Here is a 22,572-nt window from a genome sequence, read left to right as displayed (position 1 = left end):
GCATATCTTAATTATGAATTTAGCAAGGAGATTTTAGTATTTGAAAAGGTTGAATCAACCAAATCTGTTTGTTTAAAGAAATATCGCCCAGTTTTCTGGCTTTAAGGAAACTTTTACCAATTTAGTTAGAGGTAAAAAGGAAGAAGATGAAGAACAAGAAAAAGAAATAGTTATTAGTTAATAGGAATATAAATTGTTGAATCTAAACAGCACCTCTTCAATCAAAAATTCTTATTTATAATACAAAAAGCACAGTAAAGCATCAATTAATGACTTAATTATTTATTTAAATTATTTTGATTATTAATAAATAGTTAGCTTTTATCATCCTAATGTCTACAAAGGCAAAGATGTAAAAAAAATTAATCATTTATTTGCAAATAGCAGCCAAAAAAAGACTTAATCATGAAATTATTTTTAGAGTTAAGAAAAATTGAAAATGTTGAATGAAGTTTATATGAAGATTATTTAATAGAGAATTTAAAATTATGATTTGCTTAATGAAGAAGATAAATTAGGTAAATTAGGATTATTTGTCCATTTTTTAATAAAAAAGCAAATACTTATTAGTCCTACTTTAACTCATATTATAAAACTAGAATTGGAAATGCTAGAAAAATCTAATTTTGGTATCATAAGCTTCGAATCTAAGACCGTCACAGATTAACTTATTGAATATGGTTAAAACTTTTTATTATTTTAATATACCAAAAAAACTAAAAAAATCTCCAATAAATAGATGATTAAAGATACGAATGGGAGCCACATGAGCCAAAAAACTATGTTTTATTTTTATTTTCTGCCTGGATCTTTTTAGGAGTTGTAAGCTTCTCTATGGAGAGATGGTGAAAAATATTATTAAAATATTTAAGATAGATTATAAATAAACCTACTATATTAAAAATTATATAAATGTTAGTAATTTATTTTTATATCAGTGGAACTCTCAAAAATTTAATTTAAGTTTTTAATTAAATTTAATTAATTAATTTATTTATCAAATTTATATTTAATTTAGTAAATAGCAATTACAAATTATTTATTAATTATCACATCAATTAAATGTAAAATTTATATTTATTAAAATAATTTAGTAAATTCCATGAAAAAAATTTAAATTTAGATGTATTTGTTTGTTTGTTTTACTTCATTTTATTTTAGTTTTTGATTATTTATTTTCCACTTTAATTTAATAAATTGATAAAAAAATGAATGAGTATTTAAAATAATTAATTAAAATATATCTGAAACTTAATTTTTTAAAATGTTATAATAATAATAAATTAAATTAAAAATTTAGTAGTTTAGATAAAGCATATCATGAAATTACTAATGAAGGAGATACATAGTATACAAAGTCATAATATCATTTTAAAAAATAGAAGTTAATATTATCATAATTTAATTCATACCAATAAAAATTAGTCAAATAACCTTAAAAAAAATAATGATTTATATGTTAGGAGGATAGATAGATAGATTTTAGATATGTATTTATTATACATTTTATACCTATGTGTTATATAAAAGTTTTCTAGTATAGAAATATAATTCCAACAAAAATAATTTAATTTAATTGAGAATATTTTTCTAAAAATTTTTACAAAATTTGTATTTGACTTATCACTTTATTTAGTAAGTATTCAATAATTTAATTTATCATTTTTATTAATATAAACTTTTATTATAGTGAATGTCAATCAAAATATCTAAATAAACAAGAAGGTGTTAATACTAGTAAATATAATTTAATATAATAACTTAATAGGGATTAAAATTAACAATTTTATGAGATAATAGTAAAAATAATTCAAATGTTAACTGTTTATATGAAATGCTTTTATTTATATTCAGTAAATTTTATATTCAAATTTTCTATAAATTTTAAATACTCTTTTTTTTTATGTTTTAAAAAAAGTATTAAAAAATATAAAAGTTTATTAGAAAAAATAATAAAAAATTAATTTTCCCCCTCTATCTTTTATAGAATTTTATTTTGAAAGATTAATTTACTATAAATTTTTTTCTATTATGTGAAAAATATATATTTGATTCTTAAATTGATCAAAATCTAAATTTAGAAACTAGATCAATCAGATCAATTATAATTTATAATAAATAAATCATGTGATTTAAATGAATAAAATTAGTTAAAATACACTATTATTTTTCTAAATTTATATATTGCTTATTTCATTACTTTGAAAACTAAAATCCTTTCCTTTTATTCAAAATAATGTTTTCTTTTTCTTATTAAAATGAATAAAATCTTCATATAGATTAATTAAAATTAATTTTATAAATTAATTAAATAATGAATTAAAATATGTAAACAAATTCTTTCAGTAAGTAATATTAAGATCTCTGAAAGTAAGAAAGTGAATAAATTTCAATAAAAACAATTTAATAATTTAATATACATGATTTTTCATATTAAAAATAATTTATTTGATTGAATCAAGTCAGCTGAGTAAACTAGGGTTATTATAATCCAAACTATTATTTTATTTTTTTTTAAATTAAATGGAGAATTTTATTTTTGATGTTAAATGAATATTTTATTTGTAATTAAAGTTTTGCAAATAAATAATATTTCAGAGCTGCATAGATTTTATTTAGGTGAGATCTTCCTAATAATCAAATTTCTTTATGCTGCTATAGAAAAATAAAATTCAAAAAATAGAGTGTGAGATGATTGTTCAATAGATAAATATTTGGGAAATTTAATTTAGAATTACTAGCTTACAATTATTGGAGAAGCAAAAAATTTACATTTACATTTCTAAAAGAGGAGAAACATAAAAAATTTTTTTTCCTTTAAAAATTAGAAGCTTTTTACAAGGCTTTGGGTATAAAGTAGATAGTTTGATAGATATTTTTTATTTACTTATATCAAATCTAATGAATTAATAAATTTGATAATATCTTTGGATTACTGAACTATCTTATTATCTTTATAGAACAAACTATCAAATAAACCAATAATCAAATTATATTATGAATGAATGTAAAATTAATTTCAAAAGATTTTCAGTAAAAGTTGCGTTTTATTCAGAATACTTGGGCTGGATCGCTTTTAAGAATTAAAGTAAATTAAATATTAATGACTGAAAACAAAGCAAATTGGATTAATATTATTCTATCTATGAGAGCTGCGAACAGTATTAAATAAATTTAGGCATATAAAAATTATTAAACAATTCAAATAATAGAAGATAGATAGATAGTTAATTGATTTTATTATTAATCACAAATTAATAAATAAACAAACAAAGTTTCATTCAAATATCAATATAAATCATTAGCGGTAGTATACAAATTCAGTAAATAAATAAACAAAATAACAAAAATTACTTCAAATTGATTGCTAAATTATTGGTAATTTATAAATAAAAGTACCTTTTTCAGTTTTAAGCCCTAAATTTTCAGAGAATAAAATTGATTTTTACTCAAAATGTAGCAGAAACTTGTTGTAACTGAAAGGGGATTAGAGAAAAAGCATTAAATTCAAGTAGATTTGGAGTCTCCAGATAAACTGAAAGTTTAATTTGATGAGCAATTCTTATTAAAAAAGTAAAAAATGAATGAAAATCTGTCTTAAAACAAATCAATATCTTCCGCCAAGCCTTACTTTCTTGAGTGCAGGGAAGCTTTAGAAAAAACTGTTGTATTGAACGAAATTTTACCTGCAAGTGAGAGTACTACTCATAAGCCTTAATATCCAGGGATTCTTCCTCCTTAAAATATATTCTCCACATATAGTAGAAGATTTCCTTATGATCAACCTATGAGGGCAACCACATCTCACTAAGAACTGAGAAAAAAAATAATCCAGCAAGGAGATTTAAAATCAATTTATGACATGTTTTCTCCTCCATCAAACTCTCATCAAAAATTTAGAGTGAAGTCTCTCTTTAATATTCCACCAATAAAGAATGAATCAGCATCTAAATTTATTCCCAGTGAGCCAGTGCAAGAAGAGCAAAAGGAAATAAAGGCAATCCTAAAATCTATGGAAAATAACTAGAACAATGCTAAAAATCAAATGCTTTCATCAAGCTAATTTTATATAAAATAAGATGCAATGTCTAAAGTAGATAAAAATTCTCAAAAATAATACAACTTGCAGCAGTCTACAGAGCAGTAAATTAATGTGAACTAAAGTAACCTTAAAAGCAATAATAGCAATCTTTAATTAAAAAATGATATACGCTAATCTTAAGATCCTTAATCTAAATAAAATAAACCAGAAGAATTGGCTAAAGATAGTCAAAAAAATAAACCTTCCCTTTTAAATTAAATAGGAAATTTCACACCATAAAACAACAGAGCCAATCAATAACAAATTCCAATTAATAGTAACTCCAATCTCAATAAATAAAGCGAATTTTTCGATAATCCTCTCGAAAAAGCCACATCTGAACCTAAATCAGAGCCAAAAAAGTTTATTCTAAATAATTTTAGTCCTATTAAAGGTGGTATGTCTAAATTCCTTAGTGTTCCAAATATTTCTTAATTACAAGCTTCAAATATCTTAAACGAAAGTGTTCTTAAAAATAAAATCCACAAATGGTAGCTCATAAAATAAAATTACCAATAAAAAGACAAAAAGCTACAATCTAAAATACAAGAAAAAGTGACAATTATCCTAGAAGAAAAATGCAATAAGCCTGTTCATGTAGCAACAAGCTTCATAAACGATCTAAAAAATGCTGATGCCGAAATAGACGAGCTTTACGATGGTACAACCAAATAAAAAAAGAGATACCAAGAAAGACTGAAACTGTTTCACATAAAAAAATACAAAAATTTTATGTCTGATGTTAAAATGCACACTGCTCAATTAACAGACAAGCATCATTAAATAGCTCACTTGGGATAAAAATTATAGGAAAGCTCTAAAAATGAGCATATCTGAAATATAAATAATTAAAAACTATCTAATAAAACAATTTGAATCAAAAACTATCAAAGAAAAAACAATAACTTATCATTCATTCATTCATTCATTAAATAATTTCTTACTTTTACTTTATATATTTATTTCATTTGTTATGCATGCATAAAATAATCATTTTTTAAATAATAATTTAAAACTAATAAAAAATAAATAGAATATTCATATAAAATTATCACTATTATTCTAATTATTATTTCTTTAATCTATAAATTTAATTCAATTTCTATTAAATGAAAATAACCAGTTTTCATTTAAAATTCATAAAAATGGATAATGCTTTTAAAATGAATCATAGTACTGTAAACTCTCTATAATAAGACCCCCCCCCCCCCCCCCCCTCCTCCTCCTAAATTTAGAAAAAATATAGTAGGGGGTATCTTGTTATAGGGGGGGAGGGACGGGGTCTTAATATAGAGAGTATACAGTATTATCCTTTAATTAATTATTTTTCTAATAATGATTTATAATTTATTAAAAGCTTGATATTTATTGGTCTAAAAAATAATTCTAAATTATTATTTAAAATATTTTTTATTTAATCTTTAAATTTTATTTCTTTTCTCTAAAGTTTTAATTTTTTTCTCTTATTTTCATAAATTTACAATACAATTTATAAATAATTTTAAATAATATCAAAATAAATTATTTTTTACTCTTTTCTTTCTTTTCATTTATAGTAAATTTACAAAATATATCATTATATCCTTTAAAATTATTCATAAAACTTTTAAATACTTATAATTAACATATAAAGAACCTTCATTAATGAATTACTAATAAATTCATCAAAAATTATTTTTTTAAATATGAAAAGTAGGAAATTATTTTATCTTTGCTAAGTAAAATGTTAGTTTAATTTTCTATTATTTGATAAATCATAATAAAATGCTTTAAAATTTTTGAACTCCTACAAAATTTAATAAATAAATAGATAATATATTAATAAATTCAATAATAATGTATTTATTTATAATATTTAATTTTATATTTCTATTCAAAATATATTTCATAAAATTTGATATTTTTCCTTTAAAGTGATTATAGTAATAATATAATTTTAAATTGCAAAAGGTTGATTCATAATACTTATGGTTTAATTTTAGCATAGCATTTATCTTAGTTTTAAATAAAAAATAATTTAAAAATGTTTTATATTTTTATTAATTTTTAATAAAACACTTTTATAACTCAGTTTGTTTGTTTGTTTTTTGAAAAGAATTTTTTTCTCAAAAAATTTTTACCTAAATATGAATAAATGGTCAACAATAAATAAAAAGCGGTTTAATCCAATAATTATCTAAATGAAATCAAAAAAATTATCACAATCAAATTTGAATAAAACACATTTACGCGTAATTAGTTAATTAGTCTCTAAGATAATGCAAATAAGTAGAGTTATTTACTTTCCTATATAATAAATTCAATAATAATGTATTTATTTATAATATTTAATTTGATATTTTTCCTTAAAAGTGATTATAGTAATAAGATAATTTAAATTGCAAAAGGTTGGTTCATAATACTTATGGTTTAATTATAGCATAGCATTTATCTTAGTTTTAAATAAAAAATAATTTAAAAAAGTTTTATATTTTAATTGATTTTTAATAAAACACTTTTATAACTCATTTTGTTTGTTTGTTTTTTGAAAAGAATTTTTTTCTCAAAAAATTTTTACCTAAATATGAATAAATGGTCAACAATAAATAAAAAGCGGTTTAATCCAAAAATAATTTAAATGCAATTATTTAGATAAAAATAGAAAAAAAAATTATCATAATCAAATTTGAATAAAACACATTTACGCGTAATTAGTTAATTATTCTCTAAGATAATGCAAATAAGTAGAGTTATTTACTTTCGAACAAATGAGTGCTAATTAGGAAACTCTTGCTAATTTGACGATAACTAATCTCTCAACTGTTTTGATTACCACCAAAAAAGTGATAGACGAAGATTTCCATACACAAAGAATAGAGCTACAGGTGAGTATACTCTTAATTATATCGATGAGTTATGTAAAAAAAGATGCAATAAGGATGATGTAAATATTTTTGTTATCTTATTTAAATAAAATTTTTTTAAATTATAAAGTGTCCTTTTGCCCATAATATTTATGAGTAAAATTATCATCCAATGAGAATTAAAAAAGAAGTCTGCTCAGATTAACAAGGTTGCCAGTTTAAAATTGAAGAAGACGAATATCTGGCTGATACTGAAGAAATTGTTAGCTTAATTGATGGAAATAGTGGCAAATAAAAGTCTAAGAACTACTGCTATAAATTTCACAAGAATTCAGAAAAAGAATACTATGATTAGCTAAGAAAAAAATTTGAACCTTAATACATCAAGATGAGAGAAAATTGTAAATAAATAAATAAAATATTATTTATTGTTTTTCTTTTAAAAGTTTGTCTGTCACTAATTCAAAAAACACAAATTTATTTACTTCTAAAAATAAATATTATGCAAAAGTGTAAAAATATTAAATATATCTTTGAAATAGAAAAGCTTTTGAATAAATAAATTAATAAATTAATTGGCGTTAAATTTATCATTTATTTTATAAAAATTAATTAATAAATTAGAATATTTTCATTTTATAAAATAAAAGTATTGAAAAATAAACTGTTTGTTTAAGGAGTAGCAGACGTAAGCACCTAGCATGATAAAGAAAAATTTTTAAATTCGACAATATTAAACTACACTGAATTTATAAATGAATAACAAAACCATGATATAGAAGAATCTACTTACTCGGATTTTAATTTTTAAAGTAGTATTTATGATTAAATCATTGATTTGAATGATACAAAGTAATCACCATTTGGTTTGACAGTTGCAAATAACAACAAAGATGAAAGCTTCTTATAAAATGAAATAATTGAGGAAGAAAACGATAATTAAAGTGATATCAAGCAGATTAACAAAAATGAAATTATTAATCAAGAAAATAATGATAATAATTTAAAATCCTAAAATTCTAAAAATTAAAAAAGCTATTAAACGAAAGATTAAAAAAAAAGCAATTTTGTATCTAATTCGAATAAGCAGATAGAAGAAGATAAAAAAAGCAAATAATCAAGAGAAGACTCTCCATTATTTCCTCAAAACTCTAAATAAATGTATTCTAATCAATACGAAACCAATAATTGCTAAGATAATTAATAGAAATCTTAGAAATTTGATTATGTAATTGACAAAGCTTATTAACAGTTATAAGACAAGATTCTAGGACAGTATACTTTTGTTTATAATGAGATTTTTGATGAAGATGAAGGCTAAATGTTAGAATTCAAAGACTACTATTTTAATTAAGATGATGACAGTATGAACAACGGCAATTAGAATTTAGATATAATAATCAATAGAACGATATAAACAATCCTAGGCTTCTTGAATTCTAAAGTAATTTTATTGGTTTTTAAATTTCTATTTTTAGATATGCTTTAAATTAGTAAATTATTTTTCTACATTAAATTAATTTGTTATTTGCATTAAAAATTTTTATTTTTTATCCTCTTTTTCTTTTAAAAAACTTTAAAAAATTTTATTGAAAAAATAATAGGGTGGATTTATTATTTTTGGAATAAAAGATAATAAAAAAATAAAAGGATCACAAATGAATATGGATAAATTTATGAATTAAATAAGTCCAATATTAGCGAGGTGCTAACCTCCTGTTCTTGAAAAACATCATAAGTTGCATAGATTGAATTTGATTGGAAATTAACAAAATAAAATTGTAATCCTATAAGTGATGCCATAAAAACACAAATTATTTTTTGATAGCAAGTCATAATATTTCAGAAGGACTAATGCAAGTGTGATTAAGCACGAAAATAAAGAACTCTCGTAAATAATTTTTATTGAAAAAATTGATATTTATTTTATTAAAAATCTTTAAATTTTATAGGCATATTATGATGGAAAATTATAAGGAATATTATAAAAAAAAATAGGAAAACCTTAAAACTAAGTTAGAAATGTTGAAAAAAAAGGAAATTGAAGAAGAAAAATAGAAAATAATAGATCAGTAAAAGAGAGACTATCTTGCACTTTTAAAATATATCAAAAGCTAAAGCGATATAAATAAGATTACTGGAGTTATAGAATACAAAATATAGGAATTAGAGAACAACTGAATTCATTTATTTATCTTAAAAATATTTAATTGTATTAATTTATTTAATAGTTTTCAATTTTTAATTTAAAAAAACTATCATCATTTGTTTAAATCATTTGCTTCATTCTAAACTAAAATTTTTCATATTTTCTTTATTAATTATTGTGTAGTATCCTAAAAATTAATTGTTTATTATTTGCTATTTAATAACAAGAATAAATTGTTTCATTAATTTAATAGGATTTTCTATATGAAAAGCTATTTAAGAATAAAGAATATATATTATAAATGAATTAAAAGAAATAAATTAATTATTAAATAACTTAAATTTACATCAGTTAGGATTAATTCTAGCAGAATTTTTAAATGAAGCTTGAATGATGAATAAATATTTATTTTAGATTTTGTGATTATTAAAAAAATTTATTGAATAAAGAAATATATTTTACTATTTTAAATATTGTTTGAATAATTAAAATAATGTTAAAGCTTAAATTAATTTTACAAATAAATTAGTTTTTAGATAAATAAAATTTTAAAAGAAAAAATAAAAATAAATTTTTTTAACTAATGATTTTTTATTTTAAATTGATTTTTGATTAATTTATAAGGTTTAAGATATTAAATGATAGTAGAAATAAATTTGCTACTAAATAAAAATCGTATTTCAAAAAAAATATTCTGTTTATCAAGCGAGGTGATTTGCAAATTAAATCTAAAAATTATTTATTATAAACATAAATTTATTTATTTATATTTTGTGATTAATTAATAGATTTTTAAAGTTAATATCATTAAAGCTTTTTGTAAATCAGATCATAGCATATACATATATATAATAAGGAGTTAGAATAATTGTAATGTCAAACTAAAATTATATTATTGAGATATTTAGCTATCTCAAAGAAGGAAAAGTATATTAAATGGTCAATAAATTTGACGATTTAGACTCTCTTAAGTTGGTAAATTTATCAATTTAAATAAAATGAATGATTGAATATCATAAAGTATGTCGATTTGAATTTAATAAATTACTTTATAATAAATTAGAATGAACGCGAGAATTTAATGAAAAATGAGCAACATATTAAAGAGTAAGTGAATCAGAAATTTAGAATAGAAGAAATAGACGAGCCATTTATCAATTTCTTGTTTTTGTATGTGAAATGGTTAATTGATAAAGATCAAACAAACTATTATGATCCATATAAGATTCTTATCAGGGCTTTGGATTAGCTTAAAAACATGCTTAGTATAATGAAGAGCAATTAACAAAATTTGATGAAATTTATCACCCATTTTATTCAGGTTTCTAAAATCATTTCTAAAAAGGCACTTGACTTTGCTAGACAGGTAAGTTTAAATGAAAAAAGATATTAATTAATGACTTGAATTTATTTTGAGTTTTCGTGTTAAAATTTACTTTTAAAAAAGGATAGAAAAACAAACATAAATTCAATAAAAAAAGATTTTCTTTTAACAAAGCTTAATATTTAAAATAAAATTTAGAAAATGTTATTTATTTTCTGGGAAATTTAATGTTTTTTATATAGAATAGAAGAGATGAAAATAAGTTTATGTCAGAATTAGAACAGCATTTCTAAACATGGATTTCAACTATTAATAAGCAATTGAAAGACCAAGACAGCTAGTTTAAAAAATAAATTATTTTAAAGATTTATAATATTTAATTGGGTATTCGTTTTTAGAAATATGATTATCCTGGATGTTCAAGTATTGTCAACCATACAAAAAATTATCAGACTCTTCCTAATCCTTACTTGAATTAAGAGCCAATTAGTTAAAGAGTACTTTTTATGTACTATTTTGGTAGATTATAGATTTTCTCTTAAAATTTCAAACAAGCAAGTACTTGCTTGCAATATGCTTTGGACAGATGCCCAGCTGATGCCTTCAAACAAAGAAGATAAATTTTAAAGTACTTGATTCCTGTAAATATGTATTGTGGCAAGTTTCCTACTTCTCAGCTAATTAAAAAGTATGAATTATTTGAATACTCAGATTTAGCGATTGCAATCTTAGAAGGTAACATGAAAAAATTAGAAGAACAAAGAGAAAAGTGGAAAAAGTGCTGGATCAAAAGAAGCTTGTACCTTTTTATTGGCATGCTCGAGACACTAACAATAAGAAATCTATGTAAAAGAGTTATTTAAATTATGGAAAAATTAAATGATGGCAAAACCTTTAACATAGAGATAAATAAATTTAAGTTAGCCTTTGAATTTTCTGCTAAAAGGCCATTCGAAGAGGAAGAAGTAGCTTGTCTTCTTGGAAACCTCTTTTATTAATAATAATTATATGGTTATGTTCACAAAGGAGCAAAAGGCACATTGGTAGTTCTTAGTCCTAAAAATGCATGCCCAAAGTTTAAATCATGAAGAAAATTAAACAAATTTCATTAATTTTTTCTTGTATTTCCAAATTTGTAATATTTTTATGTATTTTCAACATTAATATAAGCTTCAAAGAAAACTAAGCTAAAATAGAAGTATTTCAACATCTAATTAAAAGTTTGTTTTTTCAAAGCGAAAAAAGTTAAAAAGGAAGTATTTCTAATTATTTTCTTATTTTAAACATTTTTTAGTAAAAATTAAAATTATTTGAAATAATTTTATAAAATAATTATTAAGATGATTTTAAATTTTGAATTGAAAGTTATAAAAAAGTTATTAGAAAGAAATCTAACGAATAATTTTAAAAGTAAAAATTTAATTTTATTTTAGAATTAAATAAAAAATCTAAATTTATTTGTAATATTTGAAAAGAAAATATCTGAATAAATAAATTAGATAGTTCAAATTCTCAACAAATATTTATCATTTTTTCAATTTAGACAAATTTAAATGGGGTATTTTAAAATTTATAAATAAAAATATATTATAATTATAGAATGTTTCTTTATTCGTTGCCAGTTCTTTCTGCTTAGTTGAATTAATTTTTAGTTAGCTTTTTTGTTAGGCACAGTAGAAAATAATGTTTAGCAGCATTAAGAGAATATTAACAACAATTTTAATATGTCTTTTGTCTCTGTTTATATGTTATTTATTTATATATTTATTTAGAATCAGAGCATATCTATTAGATAGATTAAAGAATATTAGTTAATTAATTAACTAGGATGAGAAAAAAATACTTTGTTACTGATAATTTTTAGGATTTTTTGCGCTGAAATTCAATTTGCACATATTGAAAAGTTAAAATAAAAAATTAAATATAAAAAAACAGTAATAGTATAATAAAATAAACAAGTCTTTTTGTGCTTTTTATACAATTTAAGCTAAACAATTCAATTAATTATATTTATTAACATTCTGACTCCAAGAAGACCTAGTTTTAGGGCGAATAAACGATAAAACGATAGACATGAGTGACAGTGAACTTAGTGGAGAAGTCAAAGAAAGTTAAGAGCACAACATTTTAAAATCAGATATGATTGCTACTTTTGGAGATAAATAGATTAAAAATCAATAGATAGAACATTTGAGTTATTAACAAAGATCTTAGTTAGGTAATCAAGGCGGTGGCCAACAAAAAGACATATAGCAGATTTATTAGTTTGATAGTGGAAAAATTCAGAATCCATTCTACATTGATTAGAATTAGTTTATACCAGCAAACAATAATTTTAATAATAACTTTATCACTTAAAACATAGATTTTTAGTATTAACAAGATGATAAAGTTAATTATGCTCCTAAAAGCTTTCCTGAAAAAGATAAATACTAGTTAGGAGGTAATTTTTATCAATAAAAAATTAATAATTATGCGAATAATGAAGGAGATATTGCAATTATGATGAATAGCTCTATTCAAAGCGCCCATTCATAGTAGATTATCAATAATGATATTAGTGATGAAGAAAACGAAAGGAGATTGGCCAACAATTTTTAAATTAGTGGAAGCAGTTTGAGTCCAGATTTTAAAATTGACACTGTTAAGAGCACCAATTTGCACAATACAAGTAATAATTTGAAATAAAAAGAATCGCATTTATAGGGTTAAGAGATAAATTAGTGGAAGGATGAGCATGTTGGCTATGAGGAATAAAACGAATAAAAAAGAAATTGTGACAGCTGTCATGTGATCCCAGCCAATTACATTGCTCTTCCCTGCTCTCACAATTTTTGTATAAACTGTTTAATGAAAATTTACTTGAACCCTATGTTGTGCAGAAAGGATTTCGACAATTTTGCAGAGCTTGTTTGTTAGATATGCTCTAAACCCACTAAATTAGACTACGAATCATAGATTGCCATAGAAACAGAAATTTAGCAGTTGTTGATTAATAGTATGAATGACTAAAATCCTTTATAAATGATATCTAATCCTAATTTGTAGTTTGAAGATAATAATTAGCAAGGAAGCAGAGAAGATTTAAACAGTAGTGAAAATTAATCTATAAAGGAATAAATTTAGAAGAAAGATGCAAAATAATTTCAATCTGCTAATAATTACTTATAAATGTATGATTAATAAAATCAGGATAATAAGCAGTAGTAGCAATAAGTTTAGCAGTACTTTTAGCAAAGATACTAAATGCCCAAAGAGGAAGTTATACACGAAGAAGAGAGTATGGAAACCTTTCTCACTAATGAGACACACAAGTTGATTCACTTCAATAGTAGTGACTCGCCTTATTAAAGCTTGCCTAAGAGTTCTTTCTAAAATAAGTAGCATTTGACGAAGAGTGCATATTCAAGCAATCAAGCTAGTTAAAATGGAAATATTCTCACAAACAGCTTGCTTAAAGTTCTTCATAACAATAACAGCAACAACTTAAATAATAATGAAAAAAATAATATTCAAAATTTATAAAATATTTAGCAAATTTAATTTTCAGATTTCAAGAAAAGCCTAGAAAATTACAACAATAAAAACAACAATGAAAACAACTTTTTGCAATTTTAAAATGACGATTAGGAGTTTTAGGTTAAAAATTTAATGTTAACAGAAGAAAGCGAGGGAATAGAATCTGAAAAAAAAAATATAAGTGGTATTTCGCCAATTGCATCTAATAATAACAAAAATTAGGGTTAATAAAATGTATTAAAAACTGAATCAGAACAAAATTAGGATATTTCTAATAATAACATATTGGAGTTTAGAAGAGTTGAAAGTGATTTAAGCAATCAAGGTAATAATATCTTTGACTAAGATTCTTAACAGGAGAATAATTCTGTCGTTATAAATAGAGAAAAGCCATAATTTATCTAATCTTAATATATTGCTGAAGATAAGGGAAATTTAGTTCATTCAAATGTTCGCCTTTTAAATTCGATTCAACAAAGCAAAGATTTAGCTCATCTAAATTAAATTTATTCCTAAAATTTAAAAAAATAAGAAACTCAAACTCCCTATACTCCCTCTGATTTAAATCTTCTCCATTCTATTTAGCAAAGTCAAGATTTGCAGAGTTCTTATCAAGCTAATTCATAAAAAGTTTCTAAAATGGAAACACCAGTTTTCAGTCCCTAAAATTTCCATCTTTTGCATTCGATTTAATAAAGTAAAGACCTTTAGAATCTTTCTCATTAAAATAGCAATCAAAATTAATAACAAAATTTGAATTAACTCAACTCAGTACACTCAAATATATAATTGCTGCATTCAATTTAAGATATTTCCAGCTCAGCTTCCAACAAAATTTCTCAAAAACAAACTAGCAGCTAAAATTCTGCCGATAACAAATTTTAATAGGTCAAAGAATAAATAAAATAAGTTAATAGTTCAAACTTAATTCCAGGAGAAGATGATATTAGCTAGCAAAATTAAAAAAGAAATCTTTTGGTCTCTGAATATATTCCTATGGAGAAAGTAGATGAATCAGCTTCAACTCCCTAAGTCTAATCACAAAATAATAAAGATAACATAAGCTCGTCTTAGCAAAATAGCTACATGAGATTGACTTAAACAAATAAATCAGCAAACAATCCTCATCAGATATAATCCAATTAAGATAAAGAATAAAATCTTTAACACTAACATAGTGTCTAGTAAGCCCAACCTTAATCTCTCAATAGCAGTTCTTAAGCTAGCAAATAAGATTCAAATATAAATAATAAACTTGTAAATAGCAAGATTTTAGACTAAGAATAAAATCAATAGCAATAATAAAAGTAGACACTACAGACTTCATAAAATAACTATGAAAGTAGATTTTTGAGAACAAGAGAGCAGATAAAAAGTGGAGGCAAAATTAGCTATAGAAGCAGTAGAAATAGCAAGTCAGAAAGCATGACAGAAAATTAGCTTATGTAAAGTTTGGAAAGCAACAATATTAATGCCCTTAGTACTAACTGCAATGAACATCCTTTAGAAGATGCACAATTATTTTGCTTTACTTGCGAATGTAAATGCATATGTTTAGCATGCTAAGCAGATTCTATTAAACATAATGGGCATTAAGTAGAATATGTTACGAGGAGCTATGACATTCTTTAAGTGAGACTTTAAGAAACACACCAAGATATATCAAATAAGATAGAGTTGATGGATTCTACTTATTGGAATTTTTCGTAGCAAAAAATTAATGTTCAAAAGAAGAATGAAGAAATGCAATAGTAAATATTGTAGACATTTAATGGCTTAAGAGATTTAATTAAACTCAAAGAAAACGAGCTCTTGCAGTAGCTTTCTCAGCACCAAGCAAACGCTCTTTAAATAGTTGATCAAGAATGCAACAAAATGCAGGAAGCAAGAAAAACTCTTGAAACAGTCTCAGGAAAGTTGAATATAATTTAAAATGCCCAGCCATCAGAATTAGTTGAACTATCAGATTGCACAATAGCATTTAATTACTACGCAGAATGCAAAAGAATATTAAACGAAATAATTTCTAAAACTAAAATTGACTAAGAGCCAATCAAGCAATTTGAAAATACTTCATTGGGGATTGTTCAATAAATAGCTGACCAGGTAAAGATCTGCATAAATGAAATAAAATTCCCTTAACCTCAAAGAGATTTAAGACTCTCTCCTTAAAGCAACAGATTCATTTCTAGCAATTTCTAGCTGAATAACTACACTCCTCAGCATCAATCAATAACCACAATTGAAGAAGTTATTAACTAAAATGGAAATTAAATTTTTAATAAACTAAACTAAAATAAAACAGAAATCAGTTCAAATTCAAAAGAAAATCTGGCAAACTTAGAAAGCATAGCAAAATTCAAATAAATTCTACACAATAACTCAACATAAAAAAATATCAGCAATACAAATTCAATTCTATTGGATAGGAAAGACTAGTAAACCCCATAAACAAAATAAAAGATTCAAACAAATTTAGATCATTAAAATTAATAGCCTACTAAATAGGACATTAAGCTGTAGAATAATTTTGTAAATGAAAACAGTTATAACACATCAGAAAGTTAGAGAAATTAAATCAATATAGAACCTAGCAAAAGTAGCAATAACAGTTATTTTCTTTACAATAGCAGTGCACGATCAAATTAGCCAAAAAGTCAGAAGGGAGGATATTTTTTGAGTGCAAATACTGATCAAAGTGATAAATAAGCATTGAGCTCTATAAATAAATTAAGGATGTAAAATAACTTTTCTCCTTGTTCAGTTGACAACTCGAAGAGTATTGATTAAATTGAATAAAGAATTGATGCTTACCAAATAGCCTCTACTGACTAAAATAGAAACTCTTTTGACTTAAAGGACAATGTGGATATTAAATTCTCTAATTAAAATGCTTCTTAACAAGAAAGTGGCTATGCTTCGAAGATATAGCAGAGCTATCCAAAACTAAAAATTTCTTAGAATCATCTTTAAGATGAAATAGATAAAATTAATAACAGTCTGTTTGAATTGTAAGCCAATATTGATTTGAACACTATCTTTTGTAGAACTGAGCATTCACCTTTGAAAGAAAAGAATGAATATCTAGTTAATTATTCAGAGAGACAATAGAAACTGAACTCTAACAGAATACCCAAAAAGAGCAGTCCAAGCCACTACCAAAACCAATAAATAAATGCATCTTCTTTGAATTCTTTGAAGTAACAAGTCCTTTCACCCACAACTGCATCAAGTATCCAAAAATTTTTCAAAAACTTCTAACAAAAATATGATTAAAAATCTGGATAATCCACTTAACAAAACTTTTCAGTCAAAAACAATATCAATAATAATTCAGAAGGAAGATAGGTCAATAATCTGAAATTGTCGAACTCTATTTTTAGCTACTCCAAAAAGATTAATGAATAAAATCAAAACTCATCAGTAAAAAAAGAAATAAGATCTAAATATTAACATCATAAACATCTTAGTGATATAAAATTAAATTCCATTTCTATAGGCAATGATGCCTCAAATTAGTCTAACATCTTATCTCCAAAACCACTTCTAAAAGATTTAGACTTTTAATTGTACAGTAATAAAAGCAACAAAGATATTAATTTCAATTTCAACACAACTTAATAGCCCAGTGATAACATGCTCTACCTACCAGAGTAATCAGTCATTGAAAAGCTATCTGCATTTTAATAAGACATAAAAAATTCATCCATCTTCTAAAAGGAGCTTAGAATGAAAGAAATTGACTGGATGAAATCCAAAACAATAACTTTGCTCAAAAAATCTGAAACCCATTTCTAGTCTCAACACGCCTTAAACGAATAAGATCAACCAAATTATATCATACAAAAACCTTCAATAACTCCAAGCAATTATCGCTCAAATTCAAATATAAACTTGTCTAAACTTTCAATAAATTCAACTACCAATCAATTCAATACTTCAAGCAATTCTCAATATATTTAAAATAATAACTATCACTCTGAAGGCAGACAAAGTTGTTTAAGTAGTAACAATAATTTGAGATCAATCACACCATAACAATCGTCTCCAACAGCTAACTATTTCAATAAAGCTACTTACAATTCTTCTAAGTAAAACATAAATAACTACTAATCAGGCTAATACTCATAAAAAAGACTTCAAAAACCGAAAAGTTTCACCTCAAGAAATCTCTTAAGTATGTTTGATAAATCTCCTTCCAATAACTTTTTAGTATTAAATTAAGAAAAAGTGCTTGGAGAAGCTAAACAATTTAAGAATTTTGGAAACAACAATAACAACAATCACTAAAATTTAATTGAATCTTTTAACTTGATTAACAACCATAATGGTAATTTAAATATGAATAATAAAAATAACAGTCTTATTTGAAAAATATATTAAAATATATAATTTTATATAATTTAATACTATTTATAATCTTATGTATGTATCTTACTTATTTTATAAATTTCTCTTTCAAAATTATTTCTAATCCTCAACTTTTTCCATAAATTTCTTTCTAAATAATTATTTCTATTCTCAATATTTTAAATTAAAAATATTAATTCTAACTCTTTAATTTGCAATAATAAAATCTATTTTTTTAATTTTTAATAAATATTCCAAAAATATGAAAAAATTCTGAATATTTAATTTAAATTTAAAATCTAAAAAATCTCTACTTTAATTTTTCAAATAATTAGGAAAAATAAATTATGCATAAATTTTTATTTATTATTCGTATAAAGGAACTGTTTAAATTTGTAGAGCTCATAAAAAAATATGTAAAATATAGTTTGTCACACTATATATCTATTTAAACTATATATTATTTATGTTTGTAAGATCATAGTCAAGGTATTAAATATTTGTTAATAAAAACCTTTTTATCTATTTTTTTGTTTAAAAATTAAAAAAAAATAAATAATTTAAATTTTATAATATAATGATTAATAATTTATTTTAGCAACTAATTGCAAACCAATCATCATACCAGCCATACTTAACTTTCAGAGTTGATTAAATTCTAAAAAAATAAATTAAAATATATTTTAAGGGTAAATGAATTGAATTAAAATGAGTAAATACATTTGACAAAAATACTTAACAAACCCAATTTGAACGAAGTAAGTTTATTTATGTTTTTAAAAGATTTGTTAAATTACTTTACATACATACATTTATATATAATTTAATCAAGATTTCATCTTCTTTTTTTAGTTAAACCTGATAAACCAGGGATGTTACCACCCAAACTTTTCATCATTTCAGCCATATTTCCTCCACCTAATCCTTTCATAAGATCACCTACTCCTTCCATCTTTGACATTTCTTTGACCATGTTCATTATATTACCCATACCACCCATGCCTTAGATCATCTTAGGGTCGAGGGCTGCACCCATTTAGTTCTTTATTTAGTTAGGGTTTCTCATTATATTACCAATATCACCTCCTTTACCAAGACCTTTACCTAATCCAATAAATACTTTAGATATTTTTTTGTACTCGTCTAAAAGTTAGTTAACATCTTCTAATGAAGAACCTGAACCTCTTGCAATACGGACAATTCTAGAAGGATTAATGGCAACAACACCATCTAATTCGTTATCGTTCATGCTATCCATGATAGTTAAGAATTTCTTTACTTTTCTAATAGATTCCTTTTCATTATTTTTATCAAGTATACTGTTACCCATACCAGGAATCATACTCATAAACTAGTTAATTGAACCTAATTTTAAGATACTCTTATATTGTGCCTAGAAATCTCTAATAGAGAACTGTCCTTTTGTTATATTTGCGATGGCTTTTCCTTAAGTTTCCATATCAACAGCTTCAGTGACAGTTGTTATCATACCCTTAATATCACCCAAACCAAGTAGTCTTTTGACAAAACTTTCAGGATTGAAAGGTTCCAAGTCTTCAAAATGTTCACCAGTACCAATAAAAATAATAGGACTCTCAGTAGCAGCGACAGCACTCAAAGCACCACCACCCTTAGCATGACCATCAAGCTTAGTAATAATAACACTACCAACATTGACAGCATTTCTGAAAGCCTAAGCTTAATCGTAACAAGCTTAACCAATCGAACCGTCCATGACGAAAATACATTCATCTGGGTTAACTGCTGCTTGAACTTGTTTCATTTCATCGAACAATTCACTTTCTTATTTGTGACGACCTGAAGTATCAACAATAATCATTTCGTAGTTCTCCTTTTTAAAGTGTTTAACACCTTCTTCGGCAATAGCTACAGGATCAGTTTCGGAATAGCTACCATAAAAAGGTACTCTAACTTTTGTTGCATTTTACTTAAGTTGATCGAAAGCACCTGCTCTGAAAGTATCAGCACAAATCAATGCAGTTCTCCAACCTGTTAATTAATAAAGAATGATATATTTGTTTTAGTTCTAAAAATTCAAAAAAACTAGTAGCGAAATGAAATGAAATCTAAGAATGAGTTTATAAATCTAAAACTTTTATCATTATAATTTGTATTTTACTAAATTTAAATGTTTAGTATAAACAATTTCCTTCTATGAATTAACAAATTCATTAAAATTTAAAATTAACTCCTTTTCTTTTTAGAACAATTAAAAATTTGAGGCTATAACTACTTTAATTGAAGCTAAATAGTGCAAATTCTAAAGCACAGGAGAATTAGATGTACAAATTAAAAAAAATTCTCACATTTTCACATTGAATTGCTTATATTTTGGAAATTAATTTACCTTTTTTTTACCAGTGATATGCGTACTTTGTACAAGTGGTGGTTTTACCAGCACCCTATAGACCAACAAACATAACAACATTTGGTTTGCCTCTTTTAGGAACGAATGGCTTTTTATTTGAATCTAACATTTATGTCAACTCCTAAACGACTGCCTACTGAATCATCTTCTTTAAATTAACACCCTAACTATCTTCCATCTTAAATTTCATGATGATATTACTCTTTAGTTTGGCTACATATTTGACATTAACATCAGATTAGAGAAGAGCCAACTAAATTTCTTTCAAAACTTAATTTAATAATTCTTCATCAATGACAGGAGCCTTATTTAATTGCTGTAAGGCATTATTGATTCTTTTACCAAGATCTGCAAGCACCATTTCTATAAAAACTTTTTATGACTATTTGAATAAATAATTTTTTTTATAAAATTTGTTTTGAATTAAATATTGAAGTAATTAATATATATTTGATTAAATTCTTCCTTATTAATCAATTGGTATAAATTATATGAAGAAATTCAATCTAACACTAATCAAACTTCAAAGCTATTGAATATATCTTCTATTTATCTATTTAATTTAGTTAGTCCTTTGCTAATCTTAATGATTATTATTCTAAAATAATCTTTTTTTTCTACTAATTGTATGCGTTTTAGAGACGCTTTCATATTTTTAATTGAAACACGTATTTACATTTATTTATTATTAATTCTGCACAAAAGCTTTTTCAATATAACTTTTGTCATAATTCTTATTATAAAGAATAAAAGAATTCTTAGAGTCTATAATAACAAATAATCAATATTATAAAAAATCTAATTTATCTTACTAGCCATTCATCAATAATTTAATTCACGCCCATTAACAAAAAAAAATTAATCAATCAAAACAATTAATTAATTATTATTTTATTCATATTCATATTAATTTAAGTATTACAAAAAATAATTAAAATCTAATGTTGAGGTATTAAATATATGAAGTAAATATTCAAAAAGTACCATAGTATATCCATCCATGTATTATAAATAAATGTGTTCAAAATAAAATAATTTTCTTCAAAATCTAAATAAAATTTTAATTTAAAACTTTTAAATATAAAATGTTTTAAGTGTGAATCTACCCAAAATCGATTTTCAAAAATGATAAAAAGTGAATCTAAGGTGATTAATTCAGAATATCAATTCATTTTTAAATAAAATAATATTTCTCATACATAAAATAAAAATTTTCTTGCAAACAGTTTGGCGTGCTTGGAGCTCTTCAAGGTCTCTACCAGTAAACACATAACATTTCTTAAAGAAGAAAGGGCTCAGACCTTTTATATAAGTGTATAAAGGTTAAGGTTGCATCAAACACATGGGCTTCTTATACAAAGAAGCAATCTTATAACACAAAGATTTATCCAACAGTACATTTTTCCATACCTCTGCTCAAGCTCTCAAAAAATATTTTTGTCTCCATACCAAATTGATCTATTTCTTAGCATACTTGATTTGGAGCATAAGCTACTATAACTAATAGAATTTTCACTAACCTAAAGCGATACATTTGATTTTTCTAATCTGCAGTCTTGACATATTAGGAAATATTTTTCAACATAAATACTTTAGATTTCTCGATTGTTCAGACTTTTGTGACAGAAGGCTGTGCTAGGTTTTCTGCACTTTTGACATATAAATTTTGAAAGCAAGGTGCATCCCTGTCTCTTATTAAATTTAAAGAATATTTAATTAAAAAGCTTTTATCAAAATAATAATTTTTTTTTGAAATAAGGTAGATATACTTACACGGTAAAATTTTAAAACATATTTGTACAAATTAAGTAAGAAAAAATTAATTTAATCAATTATTTTGATTAAAATTTTTCTTAAATATAATTGAAATAAAAAATTTTAAAATTAAATAAATATTGAACTGTTCTTCAAAATAAG

The 22,572-nt window shown here is 23.6% G+C and overlaps 6 protein-coding genes across 6 annotated transcripts; 4 read left to right on the top strand and 2 right to left on the bottom strand. All coding sequences in view use genetic code 6, as the record gives it.

Moving 5' to 3' along the window:
- Nucleotides 1–13: 13 nt before the first annotated feature.
- Nucleotides 14–849, top strand: TTHERM_00343560 (transmembrane protein, putative; the record flags this gene model as incomplete). The annotated part of the gene is made up of 5 exons (XM_001018402.2): nt 14–254; nt 315–352; nt 422–518; nt 600–680; nt 740–849. The coding sequence occupies 5 exons, from the start codon at nt 14–16 to the stop codon at nt 847–849; spliced, it is 567 nt and encodes a 188-aa protein (XP_001018402.2).
- A 2,600-nt stretch (nt 850–3,449) lies between these two features.
- Nucleotides 3,450–4,055, bottom strand: TTHERM_000343531 (transmembrane protein, putative; the record flags this gene model as incomplete). Its single annotated transcript, XM_012798206.1, has 1 exon — nt 3,450–4,055. The coding sequence occupies one exon, from the start codon at nt 4,053–4,055 to the stop codon at nt 3,450–3,452; it is 606 nt and encodes a 201-aa protein (XP_012653660.1).
- Nucleotides 4,056–6,794: 2,739 nt separating this feature from the next.
- Nucleotides 6,795–9,105, top strand: TTHERM_00343530 (divergent AAA domain protein; the record flags this gene model as incomplete). The annotated part of the gene is made up of 5 exons (XM_001018399.2): nt 6,795–7,004; nt 7,055–7,325; nt 7,575–8,368; nt 8,529–8,815; nt 8,877–9,105. The coding sequence occupies 5 exons, from the start codon at nt 6,795–6,797 to the stop codon at nt 9,103–9,105; spliced, it is 1,791 nt and encodes a 596-aa protein (XP_001018399.2).
- Nucleotides 9,106–9,946: 841 nt separating this feature from the next.
- TTHERM_00343520 (hypothetical protein) lies at nt 9,947–11,485 on the top strand (the record flags this gene model as incomplete). Its single annotated transcript, XM_001018398.2, has 3 exons — nt 9,947–10,048; nt 10,137–10,439; nt 10,640–11,485. 3 exons carry the CDS (start codon nt 9,947–9,949, stop codon nt 11,483–11,485), a joined length of 1,251 nt encoding a protein of 416 aa, XP_001018398.2.
- A 985-nt stretch (nt 11,486–12,470) lies between these two features.
- On the top strand, nt 12,471–18,287 carry TTHERM_00343510 (B-box zinc finger protein; the record flags this gene model as incomplete). Its single annotated transcript, XM_001018397.1, has 1 exon — nt 12,471–18,287. The coding sequence occupies one exon, from the start codon at nt 12,471–12,473 to the stop codon at nt 18,285–18,287; it is 5,817 nt and encodes a 1,938-aa protein (XP_001018397.1).
- Nucleotides 18,288–19,101: 814 nt separating this feature from the next.
- On the bottom strand, nt 19,102–21,016 carry TTHERM_00343500 (signal recognition particle 54 kDa protein SRP54, putative; the record flags this gene model as incomplete). The annotated part of the gene is made up of 2 exons (XM_001018396.3): nt 19,102–20,276; nt 20,635–21,016. 2 exons carry the CDS (start codon nt 21,014–21,016, stop codon nt 19,102–19,104), a joined length of 1,557 nt encoding a protein of 518 aa, XP_001018396.1.
- Between the last annotated feature and the right edge of the window lie 1,556 nt (nt 21,017–22,572).

This window comes from Tetrahymena thermophila, assembly GCF_000189635.1.
Source record: "Tetrahymena thermophila SB210 genomic scaffold scf_8254597, whole genome shotgun sequence".
Classification (NCBI taxonomy): Eukaryota; Ciliophora; class Oligohymenophorea; order Hymenostomatida; family Tetrahymenidae; genus Tetrahymena; species Tetrahymena thermophila.
The sequence above is the reverse complement of the archived record's forward strand: the minus strand, read 5'-3'. Positions and strand labels throughout refer to the sequence as shown.